This window comes from Mirounga angustirostris, unplaced genomic scaffold (genome assembly GCF_029215605.1).
Source record: "Mirounga angustirostris isolate CCGP_5_RB_7025 unplaced genomic scaffold, mMirAng1.0.hap1 SCAF_5, whole genome shotgun sequence".
NCBI lineage: Eukaryota > Metazoa > Chordata > Mammalia > Carnivora > Phocidae > Mirounga > Mirounga angustirostris.
In genome coordinates, this window is record NW_026991713.1 from 1,751,660 (window position 1) to 1,773,729 (window position 22,070).

A 22,070-nucleotide genomic window follows, 5' to 3' on the forward strand; every position below is an offset into this window, starting at 1 on the left:
CAGACTTCAAACTGCTTTGACTGGCCCACCCAGCCACAGCCCCGGGGGTTGTGTTTTATAAAGAGTGGCTGGAAACGGACAGATGTGGCTTCCCCACCCCATACAGGTTCAGCCCTAGGACTCTGGGCGGCAGAAACGGTCTGACGCCAAAGACCACTCTTTGCAGATCTGAGCAGATTTTCCAGGAAAGGGGAAATCCTTTTGACATGGGTCTCCTTTGGGGTTCTGCTTCTCTGTGTCCGGGACTTGGCCTCCACGTGGGAGGGGGGTGGGCGCTCACACACAGGGCGGGGGGGGGGGCCCAAGAAGCTGGAGGCCGGGCGCTGTGCACTCACCAGGGCTGGGCTCCCAGAAGCACCGGACAGGTCCGGGCAGGCCCGGGCAGGAGGACCCTGCCAACCATGCCTGCTACGGCCCCCTCCCAGGACACCCCAGCCCGCGAACAAAAGCCATGCTTACCAAAGGATTTTTTCTTTATTTTCATAATTTAGCTGAATCAACACAAAATTGAATACTGTAAAACAAGGAAAAAACGCTGTAACATCTTAAACCTCCAGTGTCTGCCTCCGAAGGGGTCTACACTCGCCGTGGGAAGACACAGGCTCAGGGAGGCGGCAGAGACCCTCCCATGGCCACTGCCCCGTCTGCGCTGGGAGCCCAGCGCCCGCCATCTCTCTCCCTCCAGACACTCGGGCCTCTGAATGTGTGGTGACTGGAAAAGTAAATTAAATACTCGTGAACATCGAAACGGGTCTTAAATAAATGGGTCTTCTCTCCTATCTTTAGTCTATGGGTTGCTGGGACAGCTTCTATATATTTATTATTATTATTATTTTTTTACTTTTTCTTTCCTTTTTTTTTTAGTAGCATAGAACTAGCATAGTGCGCCTGTTAATTGGACCATCAGGTAGTGTAGTTCTGCACAAACTCAGGAGAATGAAGGACCCCACAGGACCACGGCCCAGTCCAGGGACGGAGACGCAGAACTGTCCCTTGCTCGTCGGGCCCGGCGACCCCGTGCTCCAGGGAGGGTGCGGGAAGGTCAGGCGCCTGCCATTCTCTGCAGGGCGGCCCACCCCAGCGACTCGGCCGGCAGATGTGAAGACAGAGAGGGAGCGGGACATCGACCGGCAGAGGAGGTCGGCGGCAGCGGCCTCAGAATCTGCCCGTGGGGGAGGGTCAGGAAAAGGGACACCAAATCCGTCGGAAGAGGTGTGACCGGCAGATTGCGCACTTGGCCTTCACCAGGCTGGGCCCAAGGCGGGTGAGGACGGCCAGCTCCCCACGGGCACCCGCCGCGGCTCCCGGGACGTCAGGTGCGTCCTCGGCGGCTGTCCCCGGAGTCCCGCCTGTCCGTGCCGGCTCCCCCCGTGCCCACCCTGGAGCCCTTCAGAGACATCAGTGCTCCGCCCGCCGCACGGGCCGGCCGGGGGCTACCACATTAATTGTTAAATAGAATTTTCTACAAATATACAACATATAAAAACTGTTAAATATATAACTTTAGGCTTTGCAAAATACATTTAATGATCTCTTTCAAACAAGTGTTACTTTAGGTTTCTTTAATTTGCTTTCTGGAGCTAAATGGTGTGTCGAGCAGACAGCAGTCACGGGAGACCCAACATGCTCTTGGCGAATACTGGATTATCCCACTATCAGAAATGAGCTGTAGAGAGGCATGTTTAACTGGTTAAAACAGAAAGTGATTTTAGTCGGTCAAGTCCATCTAAGTACAGAGGAGCAGGGTGAGTGCAGTGGTCTGTGTTCCCGGCGAGCGGCGCTGGCCCGCGGGGTCCGCGTGGGGGCATCGCCGGCCGGGCCCCGCAGGGCTGCCGTGGCGTCCTCTGCAGGCTCGGCCCCTCTCAGCGTGCCCTGTGCTGGGGCCGCCGTCCGCGTCCCGCCGGGGCGGCCGGCATGTCTCTGCCCCTGCGTCCCCCCGTCGAACCCAGGGACTCTGACGGTGAGGGCGAGTCCAAGTTAAAATAGATTTTGCTCTTTGGTCTATCGGGTATACTGAAAGGGTACGAAAATAAAAGTGATTCGCACAGTCTGGGGGGCGAGGAGAGGCCTCTTCTGAGCCCAAGGGCCCGTCGTCCCCCGGGCCCGGCGCTGTCCTCCTCTCCCAGGCTGGCTGGGCGGCCGCCCCCTGCGGCCGCCACCTCGTCCTCCTCGGAGAGCGCAGCCCAGGCCGCGGCCAGGGAGGGCAGGTGAGGCCAGGCTGCCACGGACGCCCGGCGTGGCCCCCGCTGTGTGGCCCAGGCCAGACTCCTCACTGCGGCAGACACGCTCAGCTCAGGACGCCGAGGAAGCGGGCCGTACTTGACGGGCGGGCTACAGAAAGACGGAGGGCGGGCAGATGGCAGACAACATGTGGAGTCCGCGGCGGACAGAGGACCGTGGCTGAGGTGTGGCCACTCCTGGGGCCCCTCTGGGGCTGCGTTTGTCAGGAGACCTGAAGGACAGAGAGAAGAGAGCGTCAGCCCCGTAGACACCAAGGGTCCCCACTGGGAACGGACAGGCCCAGGACATGCCCACCTGTCTGGCCTCGTGCACGGGGCACGGCGCATCCCAGAGGCCGGTCCTCATCCCTCCCCAACTCAGGCCGGCACACCTGCTCGAGGACATGACACTAGACTCAGGCTCCACCTGCCACACGGAGCGGCTCCTGGAAACACCAGCCTTCGTCTGTGTGCATGGTGGGGACCCGGCCCCCCTGGCCTGGGCACGACCAGAGGGCTCACGCCCCGAGCACTGCTGGCTCAGGGCACCAGCTACGTATCCTCGGCCCTATGCCATGTACACAGCAGGTGTTGCATAATTGCACGGTTCAAGTGATAGGAATGCATGTGTCACAAACCCGTGGAGACACCGGGAGGCCACAGAGGTGAGGTGGCATGCAGGTCCCCGGCTGACGAGGTCCCTGCATCCCCGAGTCCCAGGAAGTCCTGCCACGTGGGCTCCCTGGCTCGAGGCTGCCTCTGTCCTGCACCTGTCGCGTGGCCCTCCTTTTCATCCCAAACCTTGCCCTGGTCTCTGGGATTCAGAACCCAGCCAGGTCCAGAACAACCCCATCTCAAGACCCTTAACCTAATCACATCTGCAAAGACCCTATTTCCAAATAAGGCTGCATGGACGGGTTCCAAGTGGCCACACCACTCTGGGGGCTACCGTGCAACCCAGTCCAGCCCATCTGACCAGCTGCCCCAACTCAGCCCGCGGATCCTGACCCTGAATCTGGTCCATACCCTCCACCTCCAGTCGCCCCGATCTTAGCAGAGGCCCCACGGTGTGCTCTGTGCCCAGCCCAGGAAGGTGAGGCGGTGGAGCCCTCACCTCGCCTGGACCCTGCACGCCCCTGGTCCCGGGCCCTCCCTGTGCTTCCTGGAGCGCGTGGGGGCCGTGCCCCCCACCCATGCAGCCAGGTTGGGGAAGGCGGCCGCAGGCCCTCCAGCACATACACGCAGGAGCCCCCATGGGGTTAACCGAGGAAGGACGCACCAACTCTACTTTTCTCTATTTCTAGAATTGTACAAATCGTACTCGCAGGTGACAGGAAAGAGCGAAGAACAGAAAACAAAAACAAAATCCACCTACATTTCCATTTCCAGAGAGAGGTGACTATTTTGAAAATTCCAGCCTATTTCCTTGCCCTCTTCAGCAGTGCGAGCAGGCGGACAGGGCGGGTCCTGCACCAGTGGCCACGCACACGTCCACGGGGTGGCCCACGTCCCGGCTCCACCCGGCTCCCGCCTTTGTGTGTCACACCAGACACACGAGGTCCTCTTTCTCATGCAGGGAGCACCGTGAACGTCCATTGGGTCTCCACCGCGGCTTTAAGCAATGCGGTCACTGCACGCATACTAGCAGCCTCTTAGAGCCACGGATTTTAGCACCTCCAGTCTCGTGCTCTGGACTCTCCTGAATGAGTCGCGGCCGCAACAGGGACTGTCAGTGCCGGCTTCCCGGGTGGGGCCGAGGCGACGCGCATGGGGGTGACCAGCGCCCCCAGCCTGCCACGAGCCGCACACAGGCCTGATCCTTTAGCCGTGTCTCTTCTCAGACCCTCCCCCTCTCGACTCACTCACAAGGTGCAAATTTCCACGTGGCCCACGTGGCAGGGGCTGCCCAGCAGCTTCTGAGAGACTTCCGTGGGGCTAGAGGACTCGCTCACGGTCCCCAGCAACACCGGCCCCTGGCTGGTCTCCACAGCCGTCACTCTCCTGGGACCCTGGGGGAAACGTGGCTTCTAGAGCCTCCGTTACGATGCATCATCTCCTCCTGCTTTGCTCACCGTGCCCACAGCCCTCCCCGCAAGGCTGGGCGGGGGCCCCCACGGGACAGCGCTGCAGTGGGGAGGGTGCACTGGGTGACCCGGTGCACGGAGCCCGCCTCTCTCGTGTCCCTTAATCTCCCCAAGGCCACTGCCTCACTCCCCACACCTCCCGCCTGCTAGCGCCCAGACACCTGACCTCACCGGCACGTCATTCATTCCGTGGATTTCAACAGCAGCCCCGCCCCCCACCCTGGGAACAGCGCCGGGGGACGCTCAGGGCCCTCGTGGAGTGCTTCCCAACTGGGAGGTCCCGGCGGCCATGGGGAGACGCTGGGCCTCCCACGGGGAAGGGAGGCCTGTGTGTGCATGCTGTTCGGGACGCCTCCGTCAGGCCCCACGTCCACCAGCACACAGAGCCAGCTCCACGTCAGGGTCGCAGCTCCAGGGGGTCAGCTGCTCCCTGTGGACCAGGGAGCTGGGGTCTGCAGGGCCCGGGGACACCCCCGTCCCCAGCCCCCACCTCCTCAAGGTAAGAGAGGAATCAGGTTTCCTTGCCACGGAGACCAGGAGCTGGTGACACTCCTCCTCGGGGGCCTGGGGTGGTCTGTTCTGGTGCCCCAGCCGAGCCTCCTCGAGCTTCACGAACCTGTTCCCCCCGGACATCTGAGCCCTGGTCCCAGGTCCAGATGGGAGTGGGGCGTCCACAGCAGCCCTGGGCCTGGGGTCTGCCCACCGTGTCCCTGGGGCCGGGCAGCGGGTGGGACAGGTTGTCCCAGGGCCAGGACCACCAGGACAACGGCAGGTGGACGCCTGGCTACCGGGGACGCTGGTGGAGCAGCGGGAACAGGGCCTGGAACCACAGATCTGGAGGGCAGACGGCGGTCTCAGGACCCAGGCCTCTGCAGGCCAGCCGCCCTCCCCAACGTGGGGACAGGATGACATGGCCATCATCGTCGGGGCGGGCACCTCCTCCCAGAAGCCCCTGCCACTCGCTGGCTCACTGACCATGGGTTTCAGATAAGGCAGCCACTGGCCTCTAGCATTTCTAAGCACAGATATTTTAACTACCAAAACAGCTCTGAATAGTCCCGGAACCCAGGAAACCTGTAGCGAAAACAACCGTGAGCCCCGGGCAGAGCGGCAAGCCCGAGGCCCTGTGCCAGGACATACCACGCCCGCCCGGCAGGTGCCGAAGCAGGGGCTGCTGGTGAAAGTGTCCCAGGAGGGTGAGAGCCTGGAGGGGCGGGCGGCAGGTCCTGCCCGAGGGCGAGATCGCGTCTGACTTGCACCCAGCGGGCGTCCCCTCCTGGTCTTGCGCAGACATGTGGGCCCGTGAGGCCGGCCTGTCTCCTCTGTGAGACCGAACCCGGGCAGCAAGGGGTTTTCTCCTCTCCTGGCTGGCGGGCCGCGTTCAGGAGGATTCTGGGGCCCTTCACAGGCTTGGTGCAAAGGCTGGTATGCGTGATTTACGACGCCGGCCTTGCTGCAGAAGGGCAGTCCAGGGGCTTGGGCCCAGGACCTGGGGTGCCATCCGCACCCCCCGGCCCCCTCCACTGGGAAGCCTGTGCAGCCCCACGGTCTCCACCCTGAGCAGTTCGCACACCAAAGCCTGTCCTGTGTCCCCTCATGTCTGTCTTTGCCGACTTCAGTGGACCAACCGGCTTCTCAGCGGGCGCGCCCAGCGCTGGCTCCCCACCCTGCCCCAGAGGACCGTGGCCCCCAGCTGATGCCGCCTCCCATCTTCCTCCACATGCCTGGGCCTTACGCTTCCTGCCGCTGGGCCGCCCGGGAGACAGACACCAAGCACAGTGGAGCTGAGGGGTCCCCAGGCTCCTGTCTGCTCGGGCCGGCTTCCCCACCAAAGGCCGACCTGGACTGGACAGAGGAGCCCTGAGCCCAGCCTGTCGGACAGATGCAGATGCAGGTCTGGCTTCCCTCCTCGGCGCCCACCTGGCCCCTTCCTCCTGCCTCGAGGCCCAGGGCAGGAGGACAGCGCAGAGAGGGTGCGCTGCAGGGGGCAGAGCCCGGGCCTGCTTCCCCGGCATCCGCCTGACCCCAGGAAAGGACGTGCAGCCTGATGCCCGCAGCGCTGGCCCAGCCCACAGGCCCTCCCTAGGCCTGGAGACAGGGACTCGCGCTTGCAGTTGGGCCTGCCGCGGCAGCATCCGGTGGGGCCTGGAGGCCAGATCCTTGTGGGCACTGGCAGAAGCCAGCCAGAGCCCTTCCGGCCCTGGGGAAGCCAGACGCGTCTGCAGCTCGGGAACCCTTGGTGACGGCCCGTCTCAGGCCTGTGCCAGCCGCCACAGCTTCACGGAAACGACGGTGTGTGGGCCTCTGCCCGAGGAGGGACATTCCAGCCGGCTTCGCTGGCCTCTGGCTCCCTTCCTCGGGAACACCCGCTTCCGTCACATCCCGACATTGGCCGGTCCCCCGATGGGACACCAGAAAAGCTCTTCTGCATCCTGGCAGGTGCCCCTCACCCAGGGACTGCACAGCTGGGCTCCCGTGACAAGAAACATGAGTCACACCCACGCAATGGGCCCCCACCAGCTCAGGGACAAGCTCAGCCCGTGACCTCTGGCTTGGAGGGACTCTGAGGGCCATCTTGGGCTCGGGGACAGCTTGGGCGGAGGGGACAGTCCCCTGTGAATGTCCCTGCTTCTCAAGAGCATGCCCTCGCTGGGAGACCCCTCACCACCAGCAGTCCCCGGGTCAGCAGGTGGGGTCCCTCCGGCCACGACCCCGTGTCCTTGGGGAAGGGTCCTGCGCGGGTGGTTCCTGAGCCCAGTCGGCCCCAGGAGGATTCTCACTGACACCAGACACCAGTCTGCCTGTGGTGGCCCTGGGGGCACGCCAGGGGTCCCGTCCCAGGGGGTCGTTCCTTCCACCCCGGAAAGCGCGTGTTCTCCACGGTGGCGGGCGGGCTTCTCTCAGTCCTTGGATGCTACAAAGCATCATTTAAAAAGCAAAACAAAACTGTCCAGCCCCTGTGAGTGCAGCGAGTGCTATTCTCTCTTCCTCATTAAAAGCTCGTGTTTGCTGTTAGGTCGGGACAAGTGTTTTGTAGGAAGGAGCCCAGTGTTCTAGACTGAGAGTCCAGAACAAAGGGTCCTAATAAACAGCAGATAACCGGGCACCGTGAGACAGGGAGGTGATGGCAGCCTGCTCTGACAGGCTCGGGACGACAATGGCCGTTGCCATGGGAAAGATAAAGACATAACCAGGGCAGAAGCTTCTGGAAAGGCTATGCATCATCCCACCCGTGTCCTGCCATCCGTGTGATTGTGTCTCTGGGACCGTTCCCTGAGGCAGCATAGCCGGTCCACGTGCAAGGGAGCCTGGACCCCACGTCCTCCCCAAACCCAAGCTCACAAAGGTGGCTGGAATGGCCATGGTTTGCTGTTGGGTTAAAAAAAAAAATCAAACAGCACGACGGGGCCTAGGGCAGCCCCTTCTGGTAACCCGGCAAGTTCACGATCTCAGACAAGCCCCCACCCCGTACCCTCTCCCCTGACATCTGAGCAGGTGCGTCCGGGCCGGGTGGGGCATGCTCGAATCACCCCCTGCGTTTGCTCACTGCGTCCACCCCCTGTCCATCTGCTGCCGCCGTGTGACTCACTGCCTCCCGGGCTCACGCTGCAGCATGCTGGGGCGGGTCCTGGGGGACGCGAGGTCCCCGCCCCGGCCTCTCGTGGGGACGAGGCTCCTGCCTGGGGGGGGCCGGGCCAGGAGGCTGGGAGCAGGTGGCCTTTCCCGTGCCCTCAGGTGACAGGCTCGGAGATCCCTCCTGCTCTGGCCCTAGAATGAGGCCCGACCACGCGGCCATCCCAGGGCCTTAGTGCCAGGTGAGGACTCACCTCAGGGTCCCAACGCTGCTCTGCCACATACGATCCCGGCGTCCTAGGTTACGTCACGGCTGCCTGCCTCAGTTTCCCCCTGAGTAAACACTTCCCCACCTCGCGGGTTCCTGACTTAGAGCCGGCACCATGCAAGCGTCTCTAACACTGAAACTAAGACAGCCGGTGGCTTCAGGCCCCAGAGCAGGCGGGGAAGAGCCTGGGCTCTCGTGTGAAGGGGCCTCGGCTCGCCCCGGGCCGGGTGTGCACGCTGCTCCAGCCTTCTGCTCCGGAGTGGGGCGAGGGCAGCCGGGGCCATTTCAAGGCTCGAAGGGGACGAGCCACCCCTGGAGCCAGGCTCTGCCGTCCAGGGCCACTTCCTCAGGACCCACTGTTCGCAGAGGAGGCACCGGGGTCCTGCCCCCGGCCACGGACCGTCTGCTCCCGAGCACCCGCAGGGCCAGGCCGGGCGCCGTGGGTCCTCATGGTGAAACAAGGGTGGTCGGGAAGCCGCAGGGTCCACTGCTCAGCCCATGGCAGAAAGGCAGCTGACAGAAGGACTCCTGACCAGGAATGGCCCGAACTGTCCCAAGAAGATGCTAACAGCCTGGCCAGTCTGCGTCTCCCAGGCCCATTCCTGGAACGGCCCCCGTGGCAGAGCGGGGCTCAGCGGCTCACACCCTGGCCTCCGAGGGGCAGACCCTGTGGGCTTTTCCAGGTTCAGGTCCTGCTCGTGACTCAGGCTCCCGTCCCCCGATGACCACCCCTCCCTTTGTGAGAGCGGAAGCAGGGCCTGCCCGCGGTGCTGGCGGGAGGAGGCGCCCCACCATTACGCTGGGATCGGCGGGCCCGGGACAGGTGGGCCGGGATTCATGCCATGCCAGGCTCCCCTCGACAGGGCTCCCTGCTTCCTGGAAGCCCCTAAGCCACCCAGCAAAGGCACCACCGTTGCCCCGAATTACCGATCGTTTGCTGAGAGGGAGCACAGAGTTAATTCTAGGACCTGGGTCTTTCCCGCAAACGCCAGCACGCAGGTCCATCCACCGAAAATAGCAAACGTGTGTGCTTTGCTGGCTTGTGTCCCCCTGATCAGCATGGATGACCACACAGGCTGACTGAAAATTGCCAAGTCGAGCCCTCAGTGACCAGGGCTCCAGAACCACCGGGCCTGGGGTCCCAGCCCCAGAGAGGACACCACCCACCCTGCCTCGCGGGGCTGCAGTGAGAATTCCACGTAGGACGTTCGTGTGCGAAGCGCTTTGTGAACGCTCACACGTACAAGTTACCTTTGACAAAGAGAGTGACTTTGTCTACTGCCCCCCCAGAGGGTATGTACCCAAGACCTCGAGGGGGAGGAGGCCATGGGTGGGGGCAGGGGGCCAGACTTGGCTGAAATCCGGCCACCCTGGGCCTCCACCATCTCTCTGCCATGGGATCTGACTTCCCTGGTCATCCTGCAGCCTGGAGAACCAGGGAGGGTCCCATGGACAGGCCTCGGTGGCCTCAGTGCCGAGTCCTGGTGGCTTGATTCTTCACCAGACACAGGAGCCCCTGGGTTGGTAGGGTGAGGAGGGAGGGGCAACCCCCTGATAGAACAAGTGCCCCCCATAGAATAGGTGCCCCTCCCCCCGATATTACAGGTGCCCCTCCCCCCATAGAACAGGTGTCCCTCCCCACCAGGCCCTGCCTAGAATCTCGTGGCACCTCTGAGGAGCCGGAGGGCCGGGCCGGCCCTGGAGCCTCGAAGCCAGGCCAGGCCTCGCAGGGCAGGAGCTAAGCAGGTGCCCGGGGTGGGTCCTGAGCCCTCGGCGGGACGGGCCCTTTCTACTCGGTCACCAGGCAGAGGGGCCTTCCGGAAGGCACAGCCGACGCCAGGTGACAGGTGGGACGGAGAGGAGCGGGCCGCTGAGCGGCTGCCCCAGCAAGGCTCCCTGTAGCCCAAGACCCCCCCGCCCCACCCTCCCCAACGAGGATGAAGTCTGACTCCGCTACCCTCTGGACGTTCCCTCGCGGGGGTTCTCCCTCACCCCACATCTGGTCAGCGGGTTCCCCACAGACGAAGCTCGTGGGGCGAATCCTCAGCCTGGAAGGTCTAAGAGGCCCAACCCCGTGGAGGGAGGGACACGGCCCTTCCCGGAGGAGCCCCCAGCTGCGCAGACACGTCCCTTCACCACGCTGTGAGGCGGGAAGCTGGGCACCTCGACCCCATGAAAACACACTCCGGTGTGCGGAGCACAGAGCACCCGAGACCTCACTGTGGCTGGGCCGGCCACAAAGGCCAGAGGCAGAGCCCAGGCCAGGTGTGAGGACAGCACCCTGGAGACGCAGGTGTCCCCCGGATGCACCTGCGGACTGATGTTCTGGTCACAGCGGCTGTTCTAAGGGCGTCTGTCCCCTCCCCCACCTCTGTCGCTCATCTGCCGCCGTCCAGCAGGTGACACTGGTCATTTGCTACACACCGCTGGGGACGGCGGCCCTGAGGTCTCCTGCTACTGCGGAAGCACTTAGTAGGCACAGAGAGAAGCACCTGACCCCCCAGAGCCCATAGCCCACAGGGTCAGGTGCGAGGCCCCTCCTCTGTGAAATGTCGCCCAAACCCAGGCAGCCGGCCATGAGGGCATGAGACACGCACCAGGCCCGTCAGCTCGGGGGAACGTGTCCCAGGCTGAGGGCCGACGGCTGGTGCTGGCCGGGCCTTCCCTGAGCTGCATCTGCAGGCGCCACACGGTGCCCCGGTGAGGGGGCGGCAGGGCCTGATGCACGGGGCAGCCCGGACGGGGCACCGAGCTCGCCAGGCTGGGGCCCCTGTCCCTGCACTGTGGCCTCACAGTGCACCCCGTTCTCCTAGTAAGAAGTACGCTCAACCCCCCGGGGGCAGAGTGAGCAGCCGGGCACTGCTGTGTGTTGTCACCCCCAAAGCACAGGGACAGGCCCAAGGAGCCAGCGGGCAGCAGCCGGGTGACCCCAGGGCCCACGTCCCTATCTACAAGGCCTGTAGGCCGGCCGGCCACCTCTCCTGGGGTCTGAGCAGATAGGCCGCGAGATGAGCTTCTCGCTGAGTGGGTTAGGATCCAGCGAGAGGTGGGAGGGCTGCCAACGAACGGCCTACACGGGGGAGGAACACACTGAATCTTAGGGTCAGCACGTTTGGGTGCTAATCAGACTCCCACTTGCAAAACAGACCAGGCAGTCCCAGGCCAGGCGCCGAGCCAGGTCCCCCACACTGGCTGGGGGGGGCTGAAGGGCCGCGTGCATGCCAATCCCGGGGGTACCGGCACGAGAGGGGGGCACGGAGACAGGATGGAGACAGGGAGGACCGCGGGCAAGCACTCAGGGCGAGGGCCGAGCCACCACGAGCCCCTCCCCCCACATCTGTCTTAACATGTGTCCTTGTTGCTGCTACTGAGTCCCGCTCAGCCCCGCCCATGACCTCACTGCCTCCCTGCGCCCGCCCCCTGCGCCCCTGCTGGGCACCGCCAGCCTTCTGCCTGAGGGAGCACTGACTGGCCTCCATCCTCCCTAAAGTCTCCTGTGTGTTTGCAATAGCCCGGCTTGCCAGGCGGCTTTTCCTAAGGGCGTGTTGACAATTGCGGGACAGGCTTTGCAGCCTGGATTCCTGTCCTCTTTGTCTCCGCCCCAAGGCAGCGCCCACTTTGGAGCTAGTCCCTCGCCTGCGCTAATCCAGGGCAGGTGCCCCTGCCGGCCCCACACTGGACCCCGGCCAACATCAGAGCCTCAGCCACCGGCTGCCGGCAACACACCTGTAGCCCATGTCCAGCCCACGTTCTCGGGCGGGTGGGATCAAGGGGACGCGGAGATGACAGAGCGGGCAGGAGGCGCTCTTCACAGACGGCACCAGAAACGCTCGGGCCAACACCGTGCCATCCACAGTGGGGAGGGCAGGCCCCGCAAGCTCAGGATCAAACCCCTTCCCTGGTCTCCTTTCTGGGTCCACTTGCGGGGAGGACGACCACTCACGGTCGGGAGGTCACCTCTGCGAGACGGGGTCTGGGCCTCTGAGCTGGACCAGGCGGTGCCTGCACTGGGGCGAAGCCCCGCCAGGCCGCTGTCTGTCCGGAAGCCGGGGGACCAGGACTGGCCGTAAGGACATGCCCATCTTCCTGTCCGCTCGTGGCGGCTTCACCGTGATCCAGCTTGCACGCCACACAATCACACTTTCAGAGGGTGGAGGCCACGCCTTTGTGTGGCCAACGCCACCTCCCGCCCGCGTGGAAGACTCGCCCCCAGGAGGAGCCCCTCCCCGTCAGCGGTCACTGCCACCCTCCCCCAGCCCCTTGGCAGACTTTCTGCCTCTGTGGATCTGCCTGTTGTAAACGTTTCCTGTACATGAATCACAGCGCACGTGGCCTTTTGTGTCCGGCTTCTTGCACTGTGTGCGATGCGTTCAGTGTTGGTCCACGCTGTGGCCTGTCCAAGGCCTGTCCTTCGGCCGAACGCTAGTCAGTGATCTGCTAGACCGCAGTTTGCTTACCATTAGTCGGCAGGTGGGCTCTGGGCCACCCCCACTTGCCGGCAGCTTTGCTTAATGCCGCGGTGATCCTGCGTGAATGAGTTCTTGTGCACACGTGGGCTTTCACATCTCGTGGCTGGACACCCAGGGTCCCACCGGGACAGCCACGGCTGGTCATGCAGTGACCCCACGTTAACTTTGCAGTGACTGCCAGCCTGCCCCCCAGGGGGCCCGAGCATATATTTCTGCTTCTCTTGACGCCTACCCCGCAAATCCACATTCTTCCCCACACCCTTCGTGAGGCCTCGAAATGAGACTGGAGGGAATTAAAGCAAACCACACAGGAGCACCTCCTTCGTGGGTCAGCCACCGCTCCCTGACCGCGAATCTCTCTTCCTACTTTCCCCGGCCGTTCGCGTGTGGGGTTTTAGGACCTCTCTACCTGTGGGCTATACTTATCTCCGTCCACCACGTGGTTCAGAACCAGCCGTGCTGCTCAGGTTCAAAGACTCCCAACTTTGCAACCTGCCTATTTTTGAGAAGTTGGGTTTGGGAGATGGGAAGTGAATCAGGGCTGCCCCTGGGACACGGGGCCCTGCGTGGGCTCTCGGTCTGTGGCTGACGCAGTGCATGACTTGGCCCCTCCGTGGCTCAGTGTCCTCATCTGTAAGATGAGGATGAGAGCAGTCTGGGGCTCACGGGAGGCTGTCAGCATGAACAGGTGGATTTATGCACAATGCTTAGAACGGCATCTGAGCATGTGTATTTAGCGTCAGAGGGTCCGTGGTTACTCTGGATTTCCCAGACTGGACTTACAATGACACATCGTCTCCCCAGCCTGAACCCAGATATTCCCCGCCCGTCCTCCAGCTAGTCCACAGCCTCAGGACACATATTCTAGTCTGTAATCCCCCTGGAATTCAGGCTGGGATGTGGTGAGCGGTAAGGCTCCAACTTGAGTACCCCCAAACATGAAGCCCGTTTTCTCCCACCTGCCGTCAGGGACCCATTCCTTCCTCACCATTCTGTGCTCGCTGCACCCCACAGTCCATCCCCCTGATGCTGGGGTTCCACTCAGGGCCACGTGGTCTGCTCCGTAGAGCAGAAAGTAACAGTAGCAAGACCAACATTTTCTCAGGTTTTAAGTGTGTCCTCGGGACTTGGACAAACTCTGTCCCTGTATCAAGGACAAGTTGGGTACCAGTGGGGGGCAGCCCGGGGCTCAGCCACTCACAAGCTGCACACCCAGGTGCACACCGTGGACACTGGGGAGGCCTCTCTCCCAAAGCCTTCCCACACTGTGACGGGTCTACACGCCCAGCTAAAATGTACAATCACTGGTAATGTTCCCAGAACCTCATCAGGGATCTGACTGAAACTGCATTTAATCTAAAAATTAAATCTGAAAGAAGAGACGACCGCACAAGGTTGGGGCATGCACTGACTTTATCCAGGTATGTGACAGCTTCCTGCTTATTCATTCAAATCTCTTTAATTTTCTCCTAGTAAGACTCTGCCATTATCTTTACACAGGTGATCAGCCTTTTCTTAATGAAAGTTAGAGTTATTCATACATTTCCTGCTGTGTTTAGCAGAGACCTTGCCTCCCTCTTATTTACTCAGGTTTATTTTACTTACATATTTTAATTAAACCATTACTCTTCTGAAACCTATTTGCCTAGAAGTGAGAACACAACTGACTTTTGTCGAGCCTCTCCTCCCCGGCCAGGTAGGCAAGTTTCTTCCTAAAGTCAGCCTGCGAGCTCACCTCTTCTCACCTAAGTGACACATTCACCAGCTCGCTAATTCCGCATCCTGGCAGGCAGGCTCGATGGGCTTCCATTAACGTAGTCTGGGGTCGGCAAACCCATGTTGCAAAGGTCCAGGGAGTGCATCCCTAAAGCCTCTGTAAGTGAAAGCAAGGCTGCGTTCCAATAAAACTTTATTTATAAAAATAGGTAGGGAGCCGGATTTGGCCAACAGGCCATAGTGTGCTGACCTCTGGTCTAGACCACAACTTGTTTGTGTCTGTGAAAACTTAAGGCTGAATACAAATAGAGAACCTTCTGTATTCATAATTTGTCCAACTTAATAAACTCCTTAATTAGTTTTCAAGGAACTTCAGCTGCTCCTGCAGAAATGTGGAAGCACCTGTTTACCTCATCTGTAAGTAATAAAGATTGCATTTTCTCCTATCAAATACTGATGTGATTGCATTTGCCAGATCTTCCAAGAGGTCACCATGCAGATGGCTACAGGCCTGCACATACAGCCTGCCTCGGTCCTGATGTGAGAGGGCAGGGCGTCAGCTACAAGGGCGATGTTGGTGTTCATCTCAGAGGGACACTAGGTTCCAGGGGGCCCACCTTCTCCTCCAGGTTAACTCGGAGGTCTGCTGGTCCTGAGGACGTTGTCTGTTTGATGTTTTTCTTAGGAATAAATGTGGTGCCTGCCTCCTGCCCTTTTGCAGCATCTACTTAATTAGAGTACATTTTTATCTGATCATCCTTTGGGGTTGGTCATCCTTCTTGATTCTAAAATATTAAAAATATATTTTTCTTTCTCGTATAAATCTATTTTCGTGTTGTTTTAAAGGACCTCAGGATTCAGCGCACTGTCACTTCATGCAGGTTCAGGTGACGTGTCCCAATCACACCTGCACGTTCCAGGGAGCAGGGATCCCCCAGATGTATCCACAGCCTCAAAGCAAAGCGGGGTACACGGGGGCCTCAAGGGCACTTTGCTGAACCAGTCCAGTGCCTGGCACAGTACCAGACCCATGCCACAGACTCAGAGTCTTCGTGGAACACAATGGCTCCGTGTGTGCTCTCCTACCCTTGGGGAGACTTCCGGCATCAGGGTTTCACCAGGCCCTAAAACGAACTGGGCAATTTTCCAGTATTTGGGGAAAGGACACCAACACATTAATGTTTTTAAGACCATGCCTATTAAGCCATCTCCCTCTGTGATTTCTACTGGAGGATGTTAACATCTTTCTATTCCTTAGTTATGGTAATTTCTTCCCCAGAAAATTATATATGTAATGAAACCCTGTAGATTTATTGATCAATACACTAGCCATGTATGCACTCTTGAATAATCTGAGACCCCAATACAGGCTGGTTTTCCCTCCTTCCTATCAGATTTATTTTCTAACAACAGAATTTGCACATGATAGAGGTCAGGGCACATACGGTTTTGCCAGATACGCAGTGAATGATCACGTCCATGTCTTTCTTTTAAAAGTTCACTAACAGGGCTCTTGGGGGACTCAGTCTGTTGAGCATCCGACTCTTAATTTCGGCTCAGGTCATGATCTCAGGGTCATGGGACTGAGCCCCATGTCAGGCTCTGTGCTCAGTGCAGAGGCTGCTTGAGATTTTCTCTCTCTCCCTCTGCCCCTCCCCCCACCCTGCATGCACGGGAGCTCTCTCTCTCTCTCTCTCAAATAAAAATATAAAATCTTTTTCAAAAACGTTCACTAATATTCCTGTTTCATGTTTTGTCTCTTTCTCCTCTCCTTTTGTGGGTGGGTTTTCCATAGCTTAGGTTCTTTATTTTCATTTTTCCTGATTTAAAAATAAAGTTATTTAAAGACGTAAGTAGACCCAAGTCCATCTTTCACTGTGCCAGCAAAAACACCCTGTGTTATCCTCATAACATGCAGAATGTGATTCAACAATGAAGACGTGTGGACTTTATCATCAGGGATGTGCTGGCTCTGCTCTGATGGTGTTCCTGTTCTAACTCCTTCAATCTTAGGCAGCCCTAGGAGGCGAGGAGCAGCGTTTCGCCCATTTTACAGATGTTGACACTGAGGCACAGAGAGCCAGGGGACAGGTGCTCCACCAGCAGACTGACTTCAGACCCTGCACACGGCTGCACACTAGGCCTACTACACACCGTCTTTCACCTTTCGCCCCCCTATTTGACCAAAACATTGTGAGAAGGTACTGGGTTATTATTATTATTATTTTTGCTACATCTTAAATATAATGTAAGTGACTGGAAAGGAACATTGCCACATTTGTCTTCTATGCAAGTTCGATTCATGACTTGGATTACGGATTCTTCTGCACAGATTTCACAAATGATGGGGAATTAGAAGCAGCCTGTTTGTATGTTAAATTGTTCAATATGTAGTTGCAAATTCAGTCATGATACTTTCATTATTCAGAAGATCTGTGTCTTGGTTCTTTTAATTGTTGTTATTGGCGGTTTTCACTTGACCTTAATGCAGATTTAAGGGTTGTTTAAATTTTGAACTGAAGATTGTGTTCCTGATCATTTTGTCAATTTGAAATTGGGCTTGCTTCATATAAACGTATGCTAATCTGTGCCCTAAGGTTTCTGTGATACTTTCGTTACTTTGAACTGTAATGTATCAATATGTGTCAATAATCATATATACTCGTATGATCTTACACGTATCAATATATGACCTATTGTTCCAATTTAATCATTTTACCTATTGATTTCCTTTTCCTCTCCTTGGCCTGGTATACTTTGCTTTATTATTTGCTTTAAAACTTTTATTTGTAGACATGCCCATAGAAAGCAATGTATATTTGACTATTTTAAAAGCCTGATTTAAATAGTCTCTGCCTTTTAGGAGGGGAGATTAACCCATTTACGTTTATTGTCACCACTGGCAGGGAAGTTCTGTCCTAAGAAGCATGCCCCATCCTGATTTCCGGTTATGCTCCTTTCATGGGTCATTTCTTCACACACATGCATAGCATTTCACCTGCTTTCTCTGCCATGGTTTCAAGAAATCGTGTTCTTATTTCCATTAGCAGTGGCCTTTCTGTTAATCAAATGCACTCTTAATGATTAAGCCATTTCTCTAATGACTTAAGTCATTATGGCTCCTTCTACTCCACATTAAGTGGCTCTTCTCCTACTCAGCAGCTGCTCCCCCACCTCAGCCTTTATTAATGTAGCCAGAGGTTACAAATCAGTTTACTATTACACAGAAATTGTTTTTCACAATAAACACAGAATATTACATTATACGCTGTGGATTTTGTGTTCAGTGTTCTAACCACAGTCACGGGAATGATATTTACATTTAGCTCCGTATCTTTGTTGGTATCAATAGTCACCATGATTCTTCTTACCTATGACCTTTTCCATCATCAGCCCCTGATTTTTATTTCTTTGATTGGCTTGACATTATCTTTCAATTTTTTCAGGAAAGCTTTGTGGGTGGTATACTTTCTAAATCCTTACAAATTTAAAACTGTGTTCTTTAGTCCCCTTGGTGTGAAAAACAACTAAAAGTAGGATTGAATCCATAAGTGAAAGCATTTTTCAGCCAAATCCCTGGCTGTGATCTTTCCTTTCCTTCTGGTTCAGAGGGCGGCTGGTCTGTGCCTTCGTAGCTTCTGCAGACTCCTGTCCTCTTGTCTGAATTTCATTTCCCCCATTTAACCTGGATTGTTACAGGGCAGCTTTCTTTCATTCTTTCAAATCAAACACACCCATGGGGTGTGTGGGTTGTGATGGTGTTGGTCTTGTTTTTAATTGGTTTTTCTTTTTTTTTCCAGTCCTAGTTTCATCCTAACCTGATTATCCCTCCCCTCCTGGTCATGGTGGTTTGGCCTCCAGAGCACCCGCTTTCTCAGATTAGGTATCTGCCCTCTGTCCTCCACACCTACTAACTTTTTTCTCTCTGACTCCATTTCTTTGCTTTCTCCTATGAACCGCCTCTTGGCTGAAGACTCGCCCACATCACTCCGTTGCTTTTCTGCAGGGACAGTTCCTTTGTTTGCAACTTCCAATACAGATCTCAATTGCACTCATATTTTGGGTATCTTAGTGTTTATCCCCCAGGTCACCCAGCAAACCTCGGATCCTTGCCTTTGCCCCAGCTTGTCCTTTCTCTGTGGCTCCTGGCTCCTGGGTCACAGAAGTCACAGCCCCTTGTAGCTCTCTGATATCAACAAACAGATGTCTTCCAGAAGTCTCCTCTGTGTATGTTAGAGGACTTTTCAGAGCTAACTCTGCCTTTAATCCTTTAGAAAGTATTCCTTTCCACGGTGTGCATTTTCCCACAGGCTCATGTTTGAACTTCTTTGGCTCTGATGTGTTTTTTTAATCCCCTTTAAACAGGCAGAGGCCTATCGGGGGCTGGAATGAGCCAACAGGCCCAGCAGTGAACAAGTCTTCATCCTTTGTGTCAGCTCCTGGCTGGCCTGGAAGGTCTAGACGTGCAGAGACCCTGAGTCTTCATGCGACCCCCAAAAGTCTACCAAGTGGAGGGTGTGGCTCCCAGGAGTATCTCATCCCCCTTGGGAGGTCAGGGCCTCTGCCTCAGTCGGACATTCTCTTGAGAAAGGAGAACCAAGTGGGTAACATAGGCCCCTGTGTGCCCCAATTGTCTGCTGCATCCTCCTGCCCACCTGAGGGGCTCTTCCTGCTAACTCTGCCCCTTCCCGGGAGCCTCACCTCCACCCACCACCTCCTCTCCTGCCTCGCTGCTGGGAGTCAAGTCTCTGCAGTGGGATGGGGAGAGCTCCTGCTCTTCAGACCCCGACCTCTGCCCATTGCCTTCCCAGTCGGTGCAGCAGCGTCTGGGCCTCGAGGTCAAGCTCAGGCACAAGGAGGAAGTCTCAGCCTCCTTCTGCATCTTAGGAGGGCTTTGTCACTCCTGGGGCTCAGACGGTGGGGCAGGGGCCTGCCAAGAAGGTGCCTCCCGCCCACTTGTGAGGTGCCCATGGGGATGTTACCAGACCTCAGCATGTGTCTCTTTTCTTTGAGTCATGATGTGATTGCCAGTGGTTCTCACTTCCAAAAATATTTGGAACTGGGAGCTGGGCAGGGGTGGTACCACTGGTGTAGGGGGTCTGCCACTGTACTAACCCAGAGAGCCAGGCCCCTTTACAGACTTGGCTGAAGGACCGGACTGGTCCTCTCTCCTCCTAGTGTCGGACCAGCTTGTTTCCGCATGGTGGGGACGGCTGTGGTTGTGGGAAGGAGGGACGCTACCTCCCAGACTCCCCCGGTCCTATGGAAGCTGAAGCCACATGGCCGTGATGACACAAGTGAGATGCAGCCAGAATTCAAACAAAACTGAAAGATGCAGCAACACAACCAGCACTCTGGGGCTTTCCCAGACAGGGGGCGGGGGGCTTCCCAGAAGGACCACGGGTACGGCTTCTTCTCGATGCAGCCTCTGGGGATATGAGCTCTCCAGAATGCTCTGGAAGGTGCCACACAAGGAAAACAGCAGTGCTTTTACCCTCACAGACTCCCCGGTCTTTCCTTTCCCATCACCCCAAGGACCTGTGAGGCCAGCTGGGGGGGGGCACTCTTACCTCTTCCACGGATAAGGAAACTGAGGCAGGGACACAATCCCATGCAGAAAGTGGAGATGGCGACCCTAGAGGGGGCTTGTCACGGTGCAGGGCGTGGCAGGTGCGCTCACGGCGCCTGGCAAGGCTGAGCTGTGTGCTCTGGCTGGTGGGGGGGGGGGGGGGCAGGCGGGGCGACTGGTGCCAGAACCCAGCGATGGTGACGCAGGCATCAATACTACCCGGGACCTACGTCACCCACTACACCTCGGGTCTAACGGGGAGTTGACATTTATAGTAGTTTGGGTTGAGACACAGATCCTCCCATTTCATTTTTAAAGACTCATTTCTAATAAGTGACCATGCCAAATGCCATATTTCCTTCCCTGTGCCACGTGGAAACACTGCCGGGAAGGGGCCCATGCTCCCGGGAGCTGCCGTCCGGTTGGAAGGGCTGGGCTGAGAGCGCCCGCCAGACCCTGGCACATGGAGGACAGAGCGCGAAGACAGCAACAGAGACAGGCTCGGCGTGACCCGAGCCCGGGGTGTGAGGGGCAGGCCGGGACATGGCGGGCATGTGGATGACCACCGGCCCGCCTCATGTGGAATGCAGAACCGTGCCAGACGGGGAAGGAGGTCTCGCCCTGGTGGCTTCTGTGCCGTGCGCACTGACCGGCTTTCTGCTTACGTGATCCTACTTTTCACAGCACAGCTGATGGGGTTATGTTTACCTTCGTCCCTTACAAAGAAAAACAGCCCTGAGCAATGTCATCTGGAAGATCATAAGGACTTATTAAACCAAGAGGAAAAAACATGTTTTCAACCACTTTGCCAGTATTTCTGCCCAATGAGCTCATGAAACCTGGAATCAGAGAACAGAATTAACTCTAACAGCTCCGCTGAGAACTCGGGATCACTCTGAACTTCCTCTATCCTTCTCAAGTGCTCACTGTTGACAAGGTGACTGCCTCACGCTCGCGGGATCACAGGGACCCCCCCTTGACTTCAGCGCAAAGGAGCTCTTGGCAAAGGGACATGGCAGGGGAGGGCCATGGCGGGCATGGACAACCCACGGTGGGCACGGCGGGCTGGCGGAGATGGACAGCATGGTGGCGGAGCCCATCTGCTCGTTCTGGAACGCTGCCCTATTCAGTGAGTTGTTCTTTGAAGGTTCCCCTACAGAGGGACATACTGTCCCGGCCTTCCCTTAGGACTGCTGAGATCTGGGGCCGTTTGACCTTTTCAGATTCCAGAGCACCCCCCCAATCAGGATGAGCTGGGGGATGCCCCCCCCAACACACTGGTGGCGGGCATTCTCTTCCGTTTATTCAGCACTTTTGACCTCACGTCTAAGAAAGGGCCATCTGTGCCCGTGCAAACGGCACCATGAGCTGCCCCTGCAGGGATTCTCGCGGGGTGCCCGTCAGCGGTCTGAGAGCCAGGGGCTGCGCATGCTTCATCCCTGCATCCCTCGCATCCACCATGGAGCCAGAAAGAATGGGGTGGGTGACTGGGAACGGTGTTGGCGGAGGGCAGGGAGTAGCGATCAGGCGACCCAGCGGCCCGCGCAGGGCCAAGGGGACAGCAGGACTCAGCTTCCCAGGCCCCACGCGGGGGCCTGTCCCCGACCCTGACGTGGTGCTCTCTGTAGGCTGGTGTCGTATCTACGGCATCAGAAACACCCACCCCCAGGTGGGGGGCTCGCCCCAGGACCACAGGCTTCTCCACAGCGCACGTTCCCTCCCAATTCAATGATTTGCTGTTTGTATACTTAAAACTATTCAAGGAACCACGCCTTCAACGAAAATGGAGACTCACACAGCACCGTTAACCGTGAAAAGCTGCCGGCACGCGAAGCCTCCCGTCATGAAACTGGCCAACAGTGCCCACGGAAGTCACGTGGGCTTGCTCAAACCGATTTTTTGTTTCTGGGTTCGTTTCTGCCGAGAACATGAAGAATGTCACAGCTCACGATCCTCGCTGATGCCACGCCAGCCATATACGTTTTGTGTTTACGCATGGAATCTATTAACACATCCAGCTATTACCGTGGTGATGAATAGCGGTGATTCAGAGAACACAAAAGTGATCGCAGACAGAGATCAGAGTAATGACTCGGTATTTTTCACTGTTTGTGCTGAAGAAAGAATTAGCTGGGTGTAGGCACTGAGCTACTTTGGGGTGAGTCCCCGCCA

At 57.7% G+C, this 22,070-nt stretch overlaps 1 protein-coding gene across 1 annotated transcript in view; it reads right to left on the reverse strand.

Annotated features, from left to right (window-relative positions):
- Nucleotides 1-540: 540 nt before the first annotated feature.
- Nucleotides 541-22,070, reverse strand: part of TAFA5 (TAFA chemokine like family member 5) — a 122,127-nt gene continuing 100,597 nt past the window's right edge. The window contains exon 4 of the mRNA XM_054505497.2: nt 541-2,452. Within this exon, the coding sequence (XP_054361472.1) occupies nt 2,444-2,452 (9 nt within the window). The 3' untranslated portion in view covers nt 541-2,443. The remainder of the gene's footprint in view (nt 2,453-22,070) is intronic.